At 41.3% G+C, this 18,873-nt stretch overlaps 1 protein-coding gene across 10 annotated transcripts in view; it reads left to right on the forward strand.

Annotated features, from left to right (window-relative positions):
- The window catches only part of LOC128098861 (RAD50-interacting protein 1), a 63,466-nt gene that overhangs the window by 35,186 nt on the left and 9,407 nt on the right, over window positions 1-18,873 (forward strand). For 6 of the 10 annotated variants that reach the window (XM_052720336.1, XM_052720334.1, XM_052720332.1 and 3 more), the window contains 6 exons: window positions 1,101-1,238; window positions 8,707-8,906; window positions 12,936-13,150; window positions 13,812-13,992; window positions 14,062-14,180; window positions 16,219-17,538. In XM_052720336.1, coding sequence (XP_052576296.1) covers window positions 1,101-1,238; window positions 8,707-8,906; window positions 12,936-13,150; window positions 13,812-13,992; window positions 14,062-14,180; window positions 16,219-16,411 — 1,046 coding nt within the window. In that variant the 3' untranslated portion in view covers window positions 16,412-17,538. Of the gene's footprint in view, window positions 1-1,100; window positions 1,239-8,706; window positions 8,907-12,935; window positions 13,151-13,811; window positions 13,993-14,061; window positions 14,181-15,142; window positions 15,292-16,218; window positions 17,539-18,873 lie in introns of those variants that run through there. The other 4 variants (XR_008214361.1, XM_052720335.1, XM_052720337.1 and 1 more) reach the window with 4 other exon arrangements.

Genomic DNA, 18,873 nt, shown 5'->3' on the forward strand with positions numbered 1-18,873 from the left:
TTTTGGAGCTTTTCTCTCTTACAGCTCTGAGTAGGAAGTATGGGAGCCTAAGCTTTCCTAGGCAGGGTCTACTGAATTAGCTTCAAAGACAGTCTTCATTTCTTTCCGTGAAACTTCAGTTTTATTCCTGGAATTGCAGTCTACATGTTGGAATATTGAGTCAGTAGAGGATATTGCTGTTTTGTAGATTTTTGCCATGTACTATTTCTACTCTAGTTCCCCCCCTCCCCACCCCCCCACCCCCCCATCCCCCGTTTTTTGAGAGAGGGTTTCTGTAGGTGTAATTCTAAACGGTCTTATTAAATAAGAAACACAGAGCCAATTAAGAGTTAAAAGCCCAGAGAACAGAGCAGTAGCCAAGAGCTAAGACCATCTTATCTTACCACTTGCTGCTGTCCTTCCCCTGAGAGACCTTCTTCCTGTGTCCTGTCTTTTTATTGCCTTTCTGTTCTGCCTTCTCATTGGTTCTAAACCCAACCACATGACTTCCTCGTCACTGCCTGTCTATACAGACTTCCATGTCTCTATGGTTCATACTGAGATTAAAGGTTCGGGTCTCTATGTGTCCTTGAACACACAGAGATTCTGCCTGCCATGTGAACACGGATTAAGGGCGTGTGCCACCACCACCGGACTTTTGCTAAATGGCTTGTTCTTAGCTCTGATCCCCTGGCAACTTTATTTATTAACATACAAATAATATCACATTTCAGCACAAATAAAATATCACCATAGGTTTCTCTGTGTGGCTTTGGAGCGTGCCTGGAACTCTCTCTGTAGACCAGGCTCGCCCCGAACTCACAGAGATCTGCCTGCTTCTGCCTCCCGAGTGCTGGGATTAAAGGCGTGTGCCACTACTGCCTGGCTAATTGAGTATTTTTGGTTGTACCACATCTAGTCAGAATTACTATTTTGAGGATTTGAGAGGAGGGAGAATAAGGTATTTTATTTAACTCTAAAGTTGAAGATTTTAAATATAATACGATTAGTTAGTGGGAGATTGCAAATTTATTTTGTATGAAAAAAATCATTGCTAAAAATATAAATTGATAATTTAAGAATGACTATAACTCCTTGACATGATCCATTCTTCATGTTAGTTGCTCTTCAAAAAATGGACTCAATGCTTTCGTCAGAGGCTGCCTGGGTATCCCAGTATAAAGACATCACTGATGTGGATGAAATGAAGGTTCCAGACTGTGCAGAAGTTTTTATGACTTTACTTTTGGTTATAACTGGTAAGTACTGGTCTTTTAATGCATGATGTTAGTTTAAAATTAATTTTTTAAGCTGGGTATGGGGGCTCACACTTGTAATCCCATCTCGGGAGGGAGAGACAGGAGTATCAAGAGCTCAAGGCCAGTCTTAGTTATGAAGCAAGTTTGAGGTCAGCCTGGGATATATGAGACTCTATTTTAAAAAAACTAAAACAAACCAAGGAGCAAACAAACAACAAAACTAATTGTAGTTTTGTAAGTTTGGGGCTTGAGAGATAGCTCAGCAGGGAAGAATTCTTGCTGCTCTTACAGAAGACCCAGTTCAGCTTCCAGTTTATAACCCATTGTAACTCCAGCTCTAGGAGACCCAATGCCCTCTTTGGCCTCTTCAGGCACCAGGCATGCATGTGGTGTATATATATATATATATATATATATATATATATATATATATATATATATATATACTACACATGCAGGAACACATTCATAAGCATAAAATAGAAATACTAACTCTTTAAAGTCGTACGTTTCACTAGGAGGTAGTGGTGCCCACCTTTAATCCCTTAACTCAGGAGGCAGAGGCAGGCAGATCTTTGAGTTCGAGGCCAGCCTGGTCTATAGAGCAAGTTCTAGGATATCCAAGGCTACACAGAGAAACTCTGTCTCCAAAAACCAAAACCAAACAAGCTAAAAAAGTATTGTGTTTTGCATGTTTTTTTTTTTTGGTAGTTAATAACTAGCAGTATAGTAACTTCATGTTTTTTCTACTCTAATAAAAATCTGGGGCAGTAGTCTCACTTTTGACTTTCTAATAATTTAGGACTGAGCCATGTGTGGCAGCACTCACCTTTCATCCCAGCACTCTGGAAGAAGAGGCTGGAGGATTTGTGGCTTTGAGATAATTTTGGTTTATGAGTTCCAGGCCACCCTAGATGTATAGTGAAATTCTGGCTCAAAATAATAAAATAACAATAAATATTAATTATAATATTAATAGTAACAACAATCAGGCCACCTAGATGTATAGTGAGACCCTGTCTCAAAATAACAACAACAACAATGTCTGTAAAAAGGGAAAAAGTCTTGAACAAGGCCAGGCAGTGGTGGCACATGCCTTTTTTTTTTTTTTTTTTTGGTTTTTCGAGACAGGGTTTCTCTGTGTAGCTTTGCGCCTTTCCTGGAACTCACTTGGTAGTCCAGGCTGGCCTCGAACTCACAGAGATCCGCCTGGCTCTGCCTCCCGAGTGCTGGGATTAAAGGCGTGCGCCACCACCGCCCGGGGCACATGCCTTTAATCCCAGGACTCAGGAGCAGAGGCAGGTTGATCTACAGAGTGAGTTCTAGGACAGTTAGGGCAACAGAGAGAAATTCTGTCTCGAAAAACCAAAAAAAAAAAAAAAAAAGTCTTGAGCAAAACAAATAAAAATTTAATTTTTTTTAACTCATTGCCATTCTTTTTACATGTCTTCAGATTTCATTTTATTGCTGTTATTTTAAAGACTTTCTGTGTATGAGTATATACCTGTATGAATGTATTTGTACCATGTGCATGCCTAGTAGTGCCTATGGAGGCCAGAAGAAAATGTTGGATTCCCTGAAACTGGAGTTACAGATGGTTGTGAGCTGCCATGTAGGTGCTGGGAACCAAACCTGTGCTCTCTATAAGAATAGTAAGTGCTCTTAACTAGTGAGCTTCTCTCCAGCTCCTTTTATTTTATTTAAATTCCTTAGTTTTATGTATGAGATTTTTGCCCGCACAGATGTATGTGTACCACATGCATGCCTAGTGCCTGTATAGTTCAGAAGAGAGTGTTGGATCCCCTAGAATGGGAGTTACAGTTGGTTGTAAGTTATCATGTGGGTACTAGGAACTGAACCAGGAACCTTTCTAAGAGCAGCCAGTGCTCTTTCCACTGAACCATCTCTCCAGCCCCCATTTATTATTTTTTTAAGAGACAGAGTCTTGGCCGGGCGGTGGTGGCGCATGCCTTTAATCCCAGCACTCGGGAGGCAGAGGCAGGCGGATCTCTGTGAGTTCAAGGCCAACCTGGGCTACCGAGTGAGTTCCAGGAAAGGCACAAAGCTACACAGAGAAACCCTGTCTCGAAAAACCAAAAAAAAAAAAAAGAGACAGAGTCTTACTGCATTGCCTGGGCTGGCTTGAGCTCCTATTTTCAGATGATCTTTCTGCCTTGGCTTCCCAGATAGCTGAGACTAGGTACACTCTACTATGTTCAGTGGAAACCTAAACTTTCTTGGAATTGAAGAAGAGAGTAGAATAATGAAGTAGTTTTAGAATTGAAATAGTATAGGGATTCTTCTGATGCAGTGTTATTCTGGCCAGAGAGGTGACTAGTGTCCTAAAGCTCTGTTGGTGTGCAACATCCAAATTCCCTATTGTAGACTGCTGGTTCTCTAGATGCCAGTAACTCCTCATTGCTGTCATCCTATGCCCTCTTTGCTCCCATCCTCATATGGCAGTTGTTTTGGTTTGAAAGGAAATGGCCCACAAAGGAAGTTGTACTATTAGGAGGTGTGGCTTTGTTGGAGTGGAGTGGAGTGTGGCCTTGTTGGAGGAAATATGTCACTGTGGTGACAGGCTTTGAGGTTTCCTATGCTTAGGATACCAGTGTCTCTGTTGACTTCCTGTTGTCTGCTAGATGTAGAATTCTCAGTTACTCCAGCACCATGTCTGCCTGCATATCACCATGCTCCCTGCCATGATGATAATGGACTGAATCTCTGAAACTGTAAGCAAGCCACCCCCAATTAAAGGTTTTTATTTATGAGAGTTGCTATGGTCATGGAATCCTTTCACAGCAATAAAAACCCTAATTAAGACAGAGGTTACAAGGGACTGGGGTATTGCTGTGATAGGTCTGACCATGGTTTTGTTTGGAGGAATTTGGACGTTGGTACTTTGGGTTATGTTTTAAGCACTGCTTTATGGGCCATACTAGTAGGAGCATCGAAGACAGAGGTGCTAAGAGTTATTTGAACTGTCGAGGGCTCACTCAAGAGATTTCAGAGGAGAAGAATGTTAGTATGTTGCCTAGAGATTGTTCTTGTGATATTTTGGTGAAAAAAGTGGCTGGCTTTTGCCCTTGTCTGAAGAGTCAGCTTGAGGCTAAAGCAAATAATTTTGGATTAATTCTGTTGGCAGAGGAAATCTAGTATAGACTCTGTTGTGTGGTTACTAGTGTTTGTGCTTATAAAGATTTATAATGAAAAGGAGAAGCTGAGCAAGGAAAATTACAAAATGGAGAACAATTTGAAGAGAAAACCCTTTTTAGGAAGTAGAATGAAGCTAAGTCCTGTGTTAAAGGAGATAAACAATTAAGAAATGGAATAAAGGGAGTGGTGATCTCAGGGCAAGATCCCACCCAGCTAAGTTTCCAACTTGTGAAAAGGAACTGAAGAAAAACTTAGAACCAGATGTGGTGGGGCACATCTTTAATCCCAGCATTGGGAAGGCAGAGGCTGGCAGATCTGAGTTTGAGGCCAGCCTGGTCTACAGAGCAAATTTCAGGACAGCTAAGCTTAGGCTGTGAAGGACAGAAAGCTGGTGAAGATATAATTGAACGAGGATGCCATTTCCAGCTCCAGTAAGCAGCAGAACTTGGCAGCTTTGGCCACGTGGTTGTGCTTTAGAGTTAAGGATAGAAGAAATGGGTTATGGAATTTGCCTCAGCCTAAAGAAAGCTGCTGAGGCCAGGCATGTGTCAAGTGTGTCTCAGTGCAGGCCTAGTAGAGATGCCGTTTTGTGAATCTGTGAAGTTGAAGCCTGGCTTGCCTTGGAGACCCCAAGATGTTAGAGATGCCAGAGTCCTGGGATACCTGCTGAGGAGAGCTGCTAACAGGGAGTGGAACCAGCTCAAGAGAAAGAAGTATGTTGCAGTCAACAAAGCTGAACAGAGTTGGAGATCTGAAGAGTGTTTTGACATCAGACATAGAGATACATAGTTTAGAGTTTACCCAGCTGGGTTTTGGTCTTGCTTTGGTCCAGTATTTCCTTGCTATGCTCCCTTCTCTCTGTTTTGGAAAAGTAATGTATATCCTGTGCCATTATATGTTGGAAGTATGTGATTTGCTTTTTGATTTTAATTTTTTTTTTTTTTTTTTTTTTTGGTTTTTTGAGGCAGGGTTTCTCTGTGTAGCTTTGCGCCTGTCCTGGAACTCACTTGGTAGCCCAGGCTGGCCTCGAACTCACAGAGATCCGCCTGGCTCTGCCTCCCGAGTGCTGGGATTAAAGGCGTGCGCCACCACCGCCCAGCTTAATTTTAATTTTATAAGGGGATTGCCGTTAAGAGATTGCCGTGAGTCTCAGAAGAGACTTTGGACTTTAAAACATATTTGAGACTGTTATAGACTGGGAACATTTGAAGTTGGACTGAATGCATTTTTGCATTAAGATATAGCTACAAGCCTTGGGGGGCCTGTAGTGGTGTTTGCTCTGCCCATGACCTTGAACTATATGGCCCAAAGGAGGCGGTGCTTTCTGCCATTGTACATGGCCTCTTGTAAGAGAAAGGGGAAGAGAGATGGCTCAGCGGTTAAGATGTTCTAGAGGACCCAGGTTCAATTCCCAGGCCATCTGGTGTCTGATCACACCAAGATAAAAAAAAAAAAAAAAAGGACCCACATGACCCCTTTCCCTTTTCTTATAAGAGGTCACATACAACAGGCAGAAAGCATCACCTTCTTTGGGCTGTATAGCCCAAGGTCATGGGCCGAGCAAATACCACTACAGGGGTCAGGGAGTGGAATCTTGTGGTTTGAAAGGAAATGACCCCCAAAGGAAGTGGCACTATTTGGAAGTGTGGTTTTGTTGGAGTAGGTATGGTCTTACTGGAGCAAGTGTTTTACTGTGGGCTGAGTTTTGAGGTTTCCTATGCTCAGCATACCACCCAGTGTCTCAGTCAATTTCCTGTTGCCTGCAAGATGTAGGACTCTCAGCTTCAGCACCATGTCTACCTGCAGGCCACCAAATCTCCCCCCACCATGATGATAATGGACTGAACTTCTGAATCTCTAAGGGAGCTGCCCCAATTAAATGTTTTCATTTATAAGAGTTGCCGTTGTCAGGGTGTCTCTTCACAGCAATAGAAACCCTTGGTGGCAGCATAAATGGAGGAATGGAGCAATGTGTATGTGTGGTGGAGAGAGGCAGAACTAGAGATGTCATGGAGATGACAGGTGTGACAGAAGGCCTCGGTTGAACATGTTGATGCTTAGTAGGGTTGGCAGGGTGATGTGCAGCAGCCTGGAGCTTGCTCAGACTCAGCCCGCAAACATGCTGCCCAGCTGCATGATCCCTCTAGTTCTGAGCAACAACAGCATGTCTGAGATAAAGAATGGTTCATTTTCTGGATTGGACTATCTTGAAAGACTTTCATGGTCCATACTGTCTGTCTCCAGAGGCTATGTTGGTATCCGTGGTCCATACTGTGGCCCCAGGCTATGTTGAAGCCCAAGGTTCATGTGAATATCCATGGACTGGGCTGCCAGTGGAGGCCATTTTTATGTCCGAGGTCTATGTTAACCACTGGAGGCCAGATGTATGTCTAATAGTCTGTACTAACTAACACAGAGGCCATGTTAGTGTCTGTGGTGCAGGTTGCCACTGGAGGCCTGTATTTGATGTTGATATGTGTGGCTTGTACTGCCACCGGAGGCCATGTTGATGTCCATGGTCTATGCTGCCACCAAGGGTCATGTTTGGGTCTGCGGTCCTGCTGCAACTGGGAACCGTGTTGATATCAGTGGGCCATGTAGTTGCTGGGGGCCATGTTGACATGAGTGGCCTGTGTTGCCACCTGAGGCCATGTTGATGTCTGTGGTCCATGCTGTCGCCAGAGACCATGTAGAAGTCCATAATCCATTCTCCCACTGAATGTAAGGGGCAGGGAAGCTACTTTTGGAGTGGTATCAATGATGGCAAACACACAGTTGAGAAAGAAAGTTATAGAAGGCTTGTGACAACACCTACCCACACCCTACTCTACCCCTAACAAAGCAACAGCCTAGACAGCCAGCCATCAAAGAGAACTCTTAAAAATTGTGAGAAGGGGCAGTTTGTTGTTTTCGGACTCCAGATGTGTTGAGTACCCAGGATGCCACGTGGAAGCTAAAGCTGCTCTTCCTAGGATGAGGGCTGCTCCCAGACAAGCACCTGCAGCTCATCCTCCAGCAGCAGCTGCACCATCTGCAGTTGACTCACCTGCTGCTGCACCCAGACAGCCAGGCCTGATGGCCCAGATGGCAACCACTGTAGCTGGTCTGGCTGTGGACTCTGCAGTGGGGCACTGAGGCACACCCTGGGTCATGTCATCACTGGAGGCTTCAGTGAAGGTGGTAATGCTGAGCCTGCAAGGCCTGACATCACTTAACAGGAGCCCTAGGGGGCCCAGCTGCTGGACCAGCAGTCTCATGGGCCTTGTTCTCTTGAGATTAGTTTCTGGAGTGTGCCCAGAACCAGAGTGATGTCAAGTTCTTCAAGGACTTCAGTGAGGTGTTGTAGCAGTGCAGTATTGCAAATTGTTTAATCTAATCAAGAAGTTCAAACTGAAGAAATTGAAGTGGGCTTTACATAATTGATAGTGCAAGTGGACCCTGACTAAACTTCTTATTTCTAATAGTTCCATTGCTTCAGAATAGCCATGAAAGAGTTCTAAATGTAAGGATATTCACTGAGGCTTGTAGAGTTGGGGACTGAGCAAGTGATGGCCTCCTTGAACCAACTATATTGTTTTTTGTGAGTTAATGAAAATAAAATTGTTTTATTAAACAAACAAAATTGTGGCAAGGATGCTGAAGTATTGTTTTACATAATTGATGGCTTCTGGCAGGGGTGTGGTAAGGAAGGACTTAGTTTTCTTTAAGGGACTGGCGACTTGGAGTTTGACCATCCTCCAGTGAGTATATGGGCAACACAAATTGGACTTCTGTGTTTTTATTTCTTTTATCGGGGGGTGGTGTCACAAAGGTGGTGGGAGCAGACTTTGGGTGCATTATGTGAAATTCCCAAATAATCAATAAAAATATTATGTTGGAAAAAGAAAAAGATAGCCAGACATGGTAGTGCATACTTTTAATTTCAAATATCAGGATTTTAGAGGTAGAGGCTGGAGGATCAAATATTCAAAGTAATATTTAGCCACATAGGAAATTTGAGACCAGCCTGGGCTGAATGAGACCTGTCTCAAGCCTTCCTCACCAGAGCTACTAACTTAAGGAACAGTTATTTTAGAACACAATTTGCTTTTTGTAAATGAGACATGATTTATACATAGCAAAACGCACAGATCTAGATCTTAAGTATTCGGAAGTATACTATTGGATGAGTCCTGACACATTTACCTTTGTAATCTAAAGAGTTTAGAAATGGTCAATTGAGATTTTTCATAAATGCAGTAAAGTAGAGCTTTAGGGAAAACTGTCATGACAGTATCAAATCCTTCATGTGTTTTGTTAACTTTCTTCACAGACAGGTATAAAAATCTCCCCACAGCTCCTCGAAAGCTGCAGTTCCTGGAGTTACAGAAGGACCTAGTAGATGATTTTAGGATACGATTAACACAGGTGATGAAAGAAGAGACTAGAGCTTCACTTGACTTTCGATACTGTGCAATTCTTAATGCCGTGAACTACATCTCAACAGTACTGGCAGATTGGGCTGACAATGTTGTGAGTTAATGTGCTTTTATATTAAATAATATATTAGTACCTTGATCATCTTTAACCTTTGAAATGTTGACTCTGTTGCAAGCAAAAAAATTACATGAGGCAAAAAGCATAATGATGCCAAATTTAGGAGATGTAAGTAAAGATTTTTATCAATCAAATCTATAACAGTTAAATAATACTAATTATTTAATAACTTTACTCATAAGAGGACTGGGGGTATAGCTCAATGGGAGTATATGAGCCCAAACATGAGCAAAGTCTTGGGTTTGATCCCCAGGACCATAAAATGAGAGAAAGAAGAAAACAATCAGGCATGGTAGTATAGCCTGTAATCCCAGCACTTGGGAATATGAATCAGGAGCCTCAAGGTCATTCTTGGTGATAGAGTGAGTTCCAGGCCAGCCTGAGTTACTTGAGATCCTACTTCAAAAACAAACAAAAGGAAAGAAAGTAAGAAAACAAAGAGACACATAGACTTCCATAAATAGCTGTATAGCATGAACCATTTTTCTCTTCCAACTATGTACTCTGAATATAATAATCCACTAAATGCTAACACAGAAAAGTCATTATTTTACAAAAATGTCAAAATCAATACATATAAATTGGTGGTATAGTTCAGTAGCAGAGCATAGTGGAAAGATCTAGTTTCATTTCCCAGCACTGCAAAGAAAAAAAAGTCCAAGACTTGACTCTTTTGAATATCTTCAAAGCAGGACTATCTGATAGACCCCAAAATCTCGGGTTCTACCTTCTTAAGTGGGCGCCCCAAGAACCCAGACTCCGGTCCAGTTGATGCAAAAGCACAAGGTTTATTTTAAAGCGGCTGTACAGTCGGGCTCCCCCTGTCCTGAGGGCAAGAGTCGCATCGCACTGCCGCCACATAGGTATTTTTAAAGGAAAAACGCACAAAAGCCACAAGATTACAATTCCCATACAATTTCATTTTGATTGATTTATGTCTAGAGGCTAATTTCATAAGATCATGGTCTGATCACAGAGTGATCACAGAGTGGGTACAGTCACGTCTGCATGCACATTCTTCCCGAAACCTCAAGGGTGGGTATCAGGGTGGGAGTGAAGTTTGCACAAAGGTTACAGTGGTCCTTCCTGGAACACTTGCAGTTATCCCAGTCACAGTTGAGCGCATCTCTTAATAGAAATCTCTTTATATTGTTACATTGTGGCGGGGGTGGGGGGGGTAGTTGAGTAATGGCTGAGTTAGGTTGCCCTTGGAGCTAGCTTTTTTTAGTTCCTCATTCTCCTGGGGCTTGGGGGGGTGTAAGCCTGAAGGGTTAGGGTCTTTCAATCTTAGTTATGGTTCCTATTGCTGTGATAAAAAACACTGTGATCATCCAGTGAGTCAGGGCAGGAACTCAAGGTAGGAACATGGAGGCAGGAGCTGATGCAGAATTCATGGAGGAGTGTTGCTTATTGGATTGCTCTGCATCGCTTGCTCAGTCTGCTTTTTTATAGCACCCAGGACCACCAGGCCAAGGGTGACACTACCCGCAAAGGGCTGGGCCTTCTTATATCAATCAGTAATTAAGAAAATGCACTATAGACTTGCCCACAGGCCCATCTGGTGAGTGCATTATGTATCTGTCATTCTTACTGTTTTTGTTTTTTTTTAAGATTTTTTAAAACTATGTGTCTAAGTGTTTTGCCTGCATGTAAGTGTGTGTACCACATATGTGCAGTGACCATAGAGGCTGGAAGATCCCTAGGTTATCCTTAGCTACATAGCAAGTTCAAGGTCAGCCTGGGGTACATGAAATCCTGCCTCAAAAAAAAAAAAAAAAAAAAAAAGCCTTTTAGTCCCAACATTGGTTATTTTCTTTAGATATTTTAGGTCTAGTACCAAAGTGATTTTAGAGGGCCTTCTGGGCTGACTTCTTGGGCAAAGTGCTGTCCAACTGGTATTCAGTGCCTTAAGAACATCTATGAAGATACAGCTTTGTATTTGGCTTTATACTATGTGCTTCATAAAGTACATTTCATGACAGTAACCATCCATAAGGACCTTAGCTAACCAATATGATGATGAAATATATATTAAACTGTAAAAACTATGATGAACAAATAGATACATTATAAATGTAAACTGTTATATATTATCATAAAAACAAAATAGAAAAAAAAAACCCAAATAGGCAAATATACCACTTTAAAAATATAGTATGTAAAGGGGAATTAAAGAATTATAAAGTTGATTTTGGAGGTTTAGTGCAGTGGCAGACTCTTTGCATAGTACAAATGAAGCCCTAGATTCAATCTCTTGCACAAGTAAAATAAAGTAGAAGTTTCTATGTAGAGTTGATAATGTAGCTCAGTTGGTAGAGTCCTTTTCTGCCATGCACAAAGCCCTAGGTTCAATCTCCAGCTCCGCCAAAAACAAAAACAAGTTAACCAAGGGCTGGGAGTGTAGTTCAGTAGTAGTAGAGTACTTGCCCAATATGTGTGAGGCTGTAGGTTCAGTTTCCAGCACCAATCACACACACACACACACACACACACACACACACACACACACACACTCACTCACCTCTGAAATATATGTGCATAGTGACATTTGCTGGAACAAGGAAGTGAATATAATACAGAGTGCAGTGAAGTGCAGTTATCTTCATAAAGTCAGACAGCATATTCATTCATTTTGTGCTTTTGTGTCATGTTCTACTTCCAGAGAGTACTTCATGTTCAGCTCTCACACTGATCCACTTGCTGCTAAGACTTTTTGATAGCATGAAACAAATTGCAGTTATATTTGGATTATATATAATTGGATAATATAAATGGATTCTGGCTTTCATGGTGCTGATTTTATTTTCACATCAAAAGTCCTTCAGTTATTTTCACAATGCTTCAGACTGTAAATGCTTTTTTTTTTTTTTTTTTTTTTTTTTTGAGACAGGGTTTCTCTGTGTAGCTTTGCGCCTTTCCTGGAACTCGCTTTGTAGACCAGGCTGGCCTTGAACTCACAGAGATTTGCCTGCCTCTGCCTCCCATGTGCTGGGATTAAAGGCGTGCGCCACCACCACCCGGCCAGACTTAAATGCTTTAAGTGAATATCATCAAAGTTCTTGTATTGCATAATTCCATAATCAGAAGAAGAAAACAATGACAGCTCACCTTCCATTTATTTCGTTGAGTAATTGAGTGCAATAAAAACAGATGAAGTACACAGTACATGCTATGGAACTATGTGAAAGAAGTTGATCATGAAGAGTAATACTTCATATGGTTACATTTACTTGAAATGTCCAAAGTCGTCAAAACCATAGGGAGTAAAGTAGTGATTGCCTAGAGTTGGACGGAGTGTGAAGAAAATAGAGATACAGACAATGAATGATGGATTTTGTTGCTGGAAGTAATGACAGTATTCTAGAATTGTAATGGTTGCACAACTCTGAATTACTAAAACTGTTGAATTGTAATAAAAAAGATTTATTTTGTGCATGCATATGTATGTGTCATAGCACATGTGGAATTCAGAGGACAACTTACTGGGGTTGGCTCTGTCATTCCACCATGTGCTACCCAGGGAACAAGGCTTGGTGACAGGTGCCTGTACCCAGTGAACCATCTAGTAACATTTTATTTTTGGGGAGAGGACAAAGGCTTTTATGCTTGTTTGCCTTTGGACAGGGACTCATGTAGCCCATACTGGTTTTGAACTTGTGGTAACCTGGTGTCAGCCTCCTGAGTGTGGAATTGCAGATATGTGTCACTGTGCCAAGCTCTCTCTCTCTCTCTCTCTCTCTCTCTCTCTCTCTCTCTCTCTCTCTCTCTCTCTCTCTGTGACAGAGAATTCACCATGGCACATGTTCAGGCTGCAGTTGTTTCCTCCCACTGTTTTCCGTCCACCTTGAACTCAGGTCATCAGGCTTGGCAGCAAGTGACTTTACTGACTGAGCATCTCAGTGGTGCTGAACTGTATACCTTAAATTAGGGAATTGTATGATATAGTCCTATTTCAAGATGCCCAGCACTGTGTTAATAAATGTACTAATGGATGTTTGTTTCCAGTTCTTTCTGCAGCTTCAACAGGCAGCACTGGAGGTCTTTGCAGAGAATAATGCCCTCAGTAAGCTGCAGCTGGGACAACTAGCCTCCATGGAAAGCTCTGTCTTCGATGACATGATTAATCTCTTAGAGCGTTTAAAGCTTGATATGTTGACTCGCCAAGTAGATCACGTTTTTAGAGAAGTGAAAGATGCTGCAAAATTGTATAAGAAAGAAAGGTATGTCCTGTGTGAGTCACCCTTTACACAAGTTAGTCAGAGTCAAAGGTGGCATGTACACTCCAAATTTTAGCTTTTGTAGAACCCTCTCCCCCCAGTTTTGGAGATTAAACTTGGGGTTTTGTGTATGGTAGGTTCAAACTTTGGTTTTGATGTAAATCTTTCTAAAATCTGTTCCTTTGAAGAATTTACTCAGAATAAACAAGTGATAATGTGGATCTCATAAAGAAGTAGCATATGATCTGGGGTTGACTTGCTCACTGTACAAAGTAAAGTGTCCTGTGCATGCTTGCATCTCACAGTTTATTCTCTTGCCTTTATGCTCGAGTGTGTTACCTGCACACAGAATAGTACAATCAATATGGAAGAAGTATTTGCTAAAATCAGAACGTAAGATTAACTGGTGTCTTTTTAATTCTAAAGATAAAATTTAGATAGAATTTAGGGACTTTTCAAGGAAATATTTAATAATTAAAAGTTAAAATCTAAATAGATACTTTTTTTTTCTGGGAGAGCTTTTAATATTAGACATTCCTTTTTTTTTTTTAAACATCACAATTCCCCCAGGACAGTACATCTCCTCAAATTTAAAATGATTTGTTGAAACCTTAAGGTTACAGAGTGATAAGGGTCATTCTGGTAAAGGTTGTTTATTTTTCAGGTGGCTGTCCCTGCCATCTCAGTCTGAACAGGCAGTGATGTCCCTGTCCAGCTCAGCCTGCCCACTTCTGCTGACCTTACGGGACCGTCTGCTTCAGCTGGAGCAGCAGCTTTGTTTCTCCTTATTCAGAATCTTCTGGCAAATGCTTGTAGAGAAGCTGGATGTATACATCTATCAGGAGGTAAGTCAGTGGGTGCTGGGGGGCTGCGCTGATGAAGGCAGCCGTTCCATGGATTGCTTTTTATTTCAGATAATCCTTGCTAATCATTTCAACGAAGGAGGAGCAGCCCAGTTGCAGTTTGATATGACACGGAATCTTTTCCCTTTGTTTTCTCACTATTGCAAGAGACCGGAAAACTATTTTAAACAGTAAGCCTAATGTGTTACCTTAACACCGGTGAATCCAAATGTTAGAGGAGTTGACTCTTTTTTTTTGGTCTTTTGATTTTTCTCGAGTTAGGGTTTCTCTGTGTAGCTTTGGAACCTGTCCTGGAACTCGCTTTGTAGACCAGGCTGGCCTCTAACTCACAGAGATCTGCCTGGCTCTGCCTCCAGAGTGCTGGGATTAAAGGCGTGTGTCACCACCGCCCGGTGAGTTGACTTCTTTTTAACAGTTTCAGTTTCATTGATATTTGTTACAGTAACATCAATTAAAATCTGGAGCTAGAGAGATGGCTCATAAGTTAAGAGCATTTGATCATCTTGTAGAGGACTGAGATTTGATTCTTACAACTCACATAATGGCTTACAACCACCCATAACTCCAGTTCTGACACCCTCTTCAGGCCTCCATACAGGGTGCACAGGCACATACAGGGTGCACAGACACATACAGGCAAAACAGGCACATAAAATAAAATTTAAAAAATTTATAAAAATTAATTAAAACCTTAAAACACTCATTGTGTATCTATTTTATTTTCAAAACACAATAGGGAAACCCAGATAATTTGTGTGACCCATATCCTCAGAAAGTTGACCAGAATCAGGTAAAATTACATGTTGGACTTGCTTCCTAGCATTTGGTTCAACTCTATTTGCTTATTACTAGGAGAGTAAATAGAAAATGGATGCAATTATAATTCTGCCACCCATAGAAAATAAGAAATCACAGCTAGGTTTAGTGCCTAACAGTAGCCCAGACCAGAGGAAAATTAGTTTTCTTATACATTTAATATTAGTTTTACTTCTAAGTATAGTTATAAACATGAGAATAATTACTAGAATTCTAGTAAAAATTTTGCTGATTTAAAATTTACATTATGTATAGGGTATGTGCAATCTGGAAACATTCCTTTAAAAACATAAAAACTTATGTTTGCTTATTTCAGGAAGCTATGATTGCTTCTGGTTTGCTTTTCCTTTTTTGAAATGGGATTTCAGGTATCCCAAGCTGGCCTTGAACTTTGTATATAGTAGCAGAGGATGACCCCAACCTTCTGATCCTCCTGCTTCCCTGTTCTGAGTGCTGTGATTACAGGTAGGTAAGCCACTATACCCCCAAGTCCTCTCCCATGCTTCATTCATGCTAGGCGAGCACTCTACTTAGTGCATTAAATCTCCAGCACTTATTTGTTATTATTATTGTTGTTATTATTATTATTAATAGGTTTTTCAAGACAGGGTTTCTTTGTGGAGCCATGGATGCCCTAGAACTTGCTCTGTAGACCAGGCTGGCCTCCAACTCACAGAAATCCTCCTGCGTCTGCCTCTAGAGTGCTAGGATTAAAGGCATGCACCACTATACCCAGCTGTTTTTATTAGTATTTAATTTTTAAATTTTGTGTTCTTGTATGTGGAGGCCAGATGACAACTTGTGGGGGGGTAGTTCTCTCCTTTCTACCGTATAAAACCCAAGAATTGAACTCAGGTCATCAAGCTTTCTAGTAGGCACTTTACCCCTAGGCTATCTTACCAGCCTTCCTATTTCTGTCGTGGTTTTAGTTTTCTGAGACAAAGTCTCACTGTTTAGCCTTGGCTAGTATGGAGCTCACAGTTTTGACCAGACTGTCCTGGAACTCAGAGAGATACTCCTACTTTGGCTTCCTGAGTGCTGGGATTAAAAGTGTGCCACCATCTCCAACCTATTTATGGTTTTGATTTGTTTAGCTTTTTTGTCTTTTCTGCTATGTTCATTTTTATTCCTTTTCTTTTTTTCCTATGTCCCAATTCTACCTAAATTCATTGCTATATTTAATAATCTGTTAACATCAAAAAGTGTACTGAGACAAACTCTAGTGTTCTATTAATCCTGTACAACTTCCGTAATCTCAGCATATTTAAAGAGCTAAATGGTAAGTCCATAGATACTTGAAATGGCTGTATAGACTCTCCATAGGTCATTGTTGTCCTATGGATGGTGCCATAAAGGATCTCTCCTTCCCTTCGTTCTTGTCTTCCTAAACAGTGTAAAAGAAGCCTGCATCGTTCTGAATTTGAACACTGGTTCTGCATTACTCCTCAAAGATGTCCTGCAGTCAGCTTCTGAGCACCTTCCTGCCACAGCAGCCTTAAATGAAGTTGGAATTTACAAACTAGCTCAGCAAGATGTTGAGATTCTGCTTAACTTGAGGACAAACTGGCCTAACACTGGGAAATAAGGGTTGAGAAAAGGGTTGTTTAGCAAAGAAGACAGTTAGTTGTATTGAAGTTGCCAGATTAATGAAACTGGACAAACGAAAACTTGGTAGAATCATTTGTTATCTTGAGTTACAATGTCACTAAAATAATGACCATGCTTCCTCCATCCTTCTGTTCCTAAGAAAACAAAGAACAGAAAACTCAACCAAGAGAAGCAGAGTAATTACATATTTAGGATTACAAATAGGAGTGCAGATATCTGAAGACAGTGTGAAAGCAAAAGTCAGCCGTAACTGACCTTCATTTTGCTAATCAAGGGGAGCTGTTGTAGAAAGATAAACACAGCCAATATATTCTAAACGTATGTTGATAATTGAGGTTCCTTTATTCAGTTTTGGATTTCACTATATTTATATAAGAAATGCATAGTGTGATGGGAGTGGTTGTAGAAGTAACCAACCGTCTTATTGAGTAAGAAACACAGAGCCAATGTAAAGATAAAAGCCCAAGAGGTCAGAGCTAAGAGCCTTACCCTTCCTGCTTCAGCGATCCTCTTCATCCAAGAGAGACCTACTTCCTGTGTGTTTGTCTTTATATAGACTTTCTGTTCTGCCTTCTCATTGGTTGTAAACCCAACCACATGACCGCCTCGTTACTGCCTGTCTGTACAGACCTCCAGGTCTTCTATGGTTGGTATTGAGATTAAAGGTGTGTGTCTCCAATGCTGGCTGTATCCTTGAACACACAGAGATCTATCTAGCTCTGCCTACCAAGTGCTGGGATTAAAGGTGTGCACCATGAACACCCAGCTCCGCTGTGGCTTACTATTAGCTCTAACCCCCAGGCAACTTTATTTATTAACATACAAATAAAATCACATTTCAGTACAAATAAAATATCACCATAAGTGGTGGAAGAATTTATAATCCCAGAACGCTGAAGGCCAGGGCAGGAGGATCACTGTGGGTTTAAGACTCACCTGGGCAACATAGTGAGATTTTGTCTCACCAGAGAAAGAAATGAAACAAAACAAAACAAACTGCCCCCAAACCAACAACATAAGCGGTTTTATGAGGTGGTGGTTAAGCTATGGTTGTTCCTATTATTCAATTCTCATGTCCTTCTATTAAAGTATTTCCTAGTTGTATTTGTGTGTACATTCGTGTGCAGGTGTGTGTATGTATTTGTGCATGTGTGGGATATACATGTGCGTGTGTGTGCCTGTGGAGGTAAGAGGTCAACCTGGGTATTGTTCCTCAAGATGTCTACCTTGTTTTGGAGATAGGGTCTCTCACTGGGACTTTGGGCAAGCCCCAGAGTTTCTCTTGTCTCTGCCTCCCCTAGACAGGCATTACAATTATAAATCATCATGTTAGGTTTTACATGAGTTCTAGGGAATGAGCTCTTTATGCTTGCTTGTCAATGGCAAATATTTTTGCTCTTTACCACTAAGCAACTCCTCTGCCCTTCCTGGTTCCATTTCTTGTGACAATGGTGTTTCTTTTTCCTCTGTAGTATCTGGACAATTTATAGTCCAGATACTGCTTTAGTCATTTGCCTGTGGTAATAATTATGTAGCTGATGAGATAAAAATCCTGTGTGTGTGTGTGGTGTGTGTATGTGTGTATGTATGTATTTGAGTCTGTGCAAGTGGAGGCCAGAGGTTGATGTTGAGTGTCTTCCTCAATTGCTTCCCTCCTTATTTTTTGAGGCAAGGTTTCAGTGAACCTGGATCTCATTGATTTAGCTAGACTGGATGGCCAGTGAGTTCTAGGGCTCCACCTTCTTTTCCCAGTGCTGGGGTTACAGACATGAGCAGCTATGCCCAGCTTTTACATGTGAGCTGGGGATTTGAAGTCATATCCTTATACTTGTTCAACAAGCCTTTTACCAGCTGAGCCATCTCCCTGACCTGAGAAAAAAATCTTAAACTTTGTTTTTCCTCTTAACATGTCCTTGGTCTTGGGCTATGTTTTATGTGTGGTATTAGAGATCAAACTTGGAGCTTTGCTCATGAAGGCAAGTCCTCCACCAATATCCCCAGCCCAAGCAATGATCCCTTGTTAATAAATCCTCAGAGAGTAAAGCTTTTACACAAATTGAGCTTAATTAGAAGATTTCTATATCTATAAAATTTTATTCTAGTTTCCCCCCCAATACAGTATTTATTTAGTACTCTCAGTGCTATATTATCTCAATCTAACATTGTTGGGCTAAGGGCAGGAGAGATGGCTCAGCTGTTAAGAAACTACTCTTCATTATGATCCAATCGTGAACAAAAAAGTTCTCTTCGTGGAACAGAAAAAAATACGCTCCCTCTAATCAATGGATTGAGAGTGAATTTGATTCATAAACGGGAAGATGGAGGTGAGGCCCTGGCTCAGAGACCTGCAGTGTGTACTGACGAAGAGGAACCGCCAGCATGGCCGCTGGTGAGGTGAAGGCCGCTGTGAAGGAACAGTGCCGTGAAAGAGTTCTTCAC

Source organism: Peromyscus californicus, unplaced genomic scaffold (assembly GCF_007827085.1).
Source record: "Peromyscus californicus insignis strain IS unplaced genomic scaffold, ASM782708v3 Scaffold_6__1_contigs__length_162567912, whole genome shotgun sequence".
In the NCBI taxonomy this organism is placed as follows: Eukaryota; Metazoa; Chordata; class Mammalia; order Rodentia; family Cricetidae; genus Peromyscus; species Peromyscus californicus.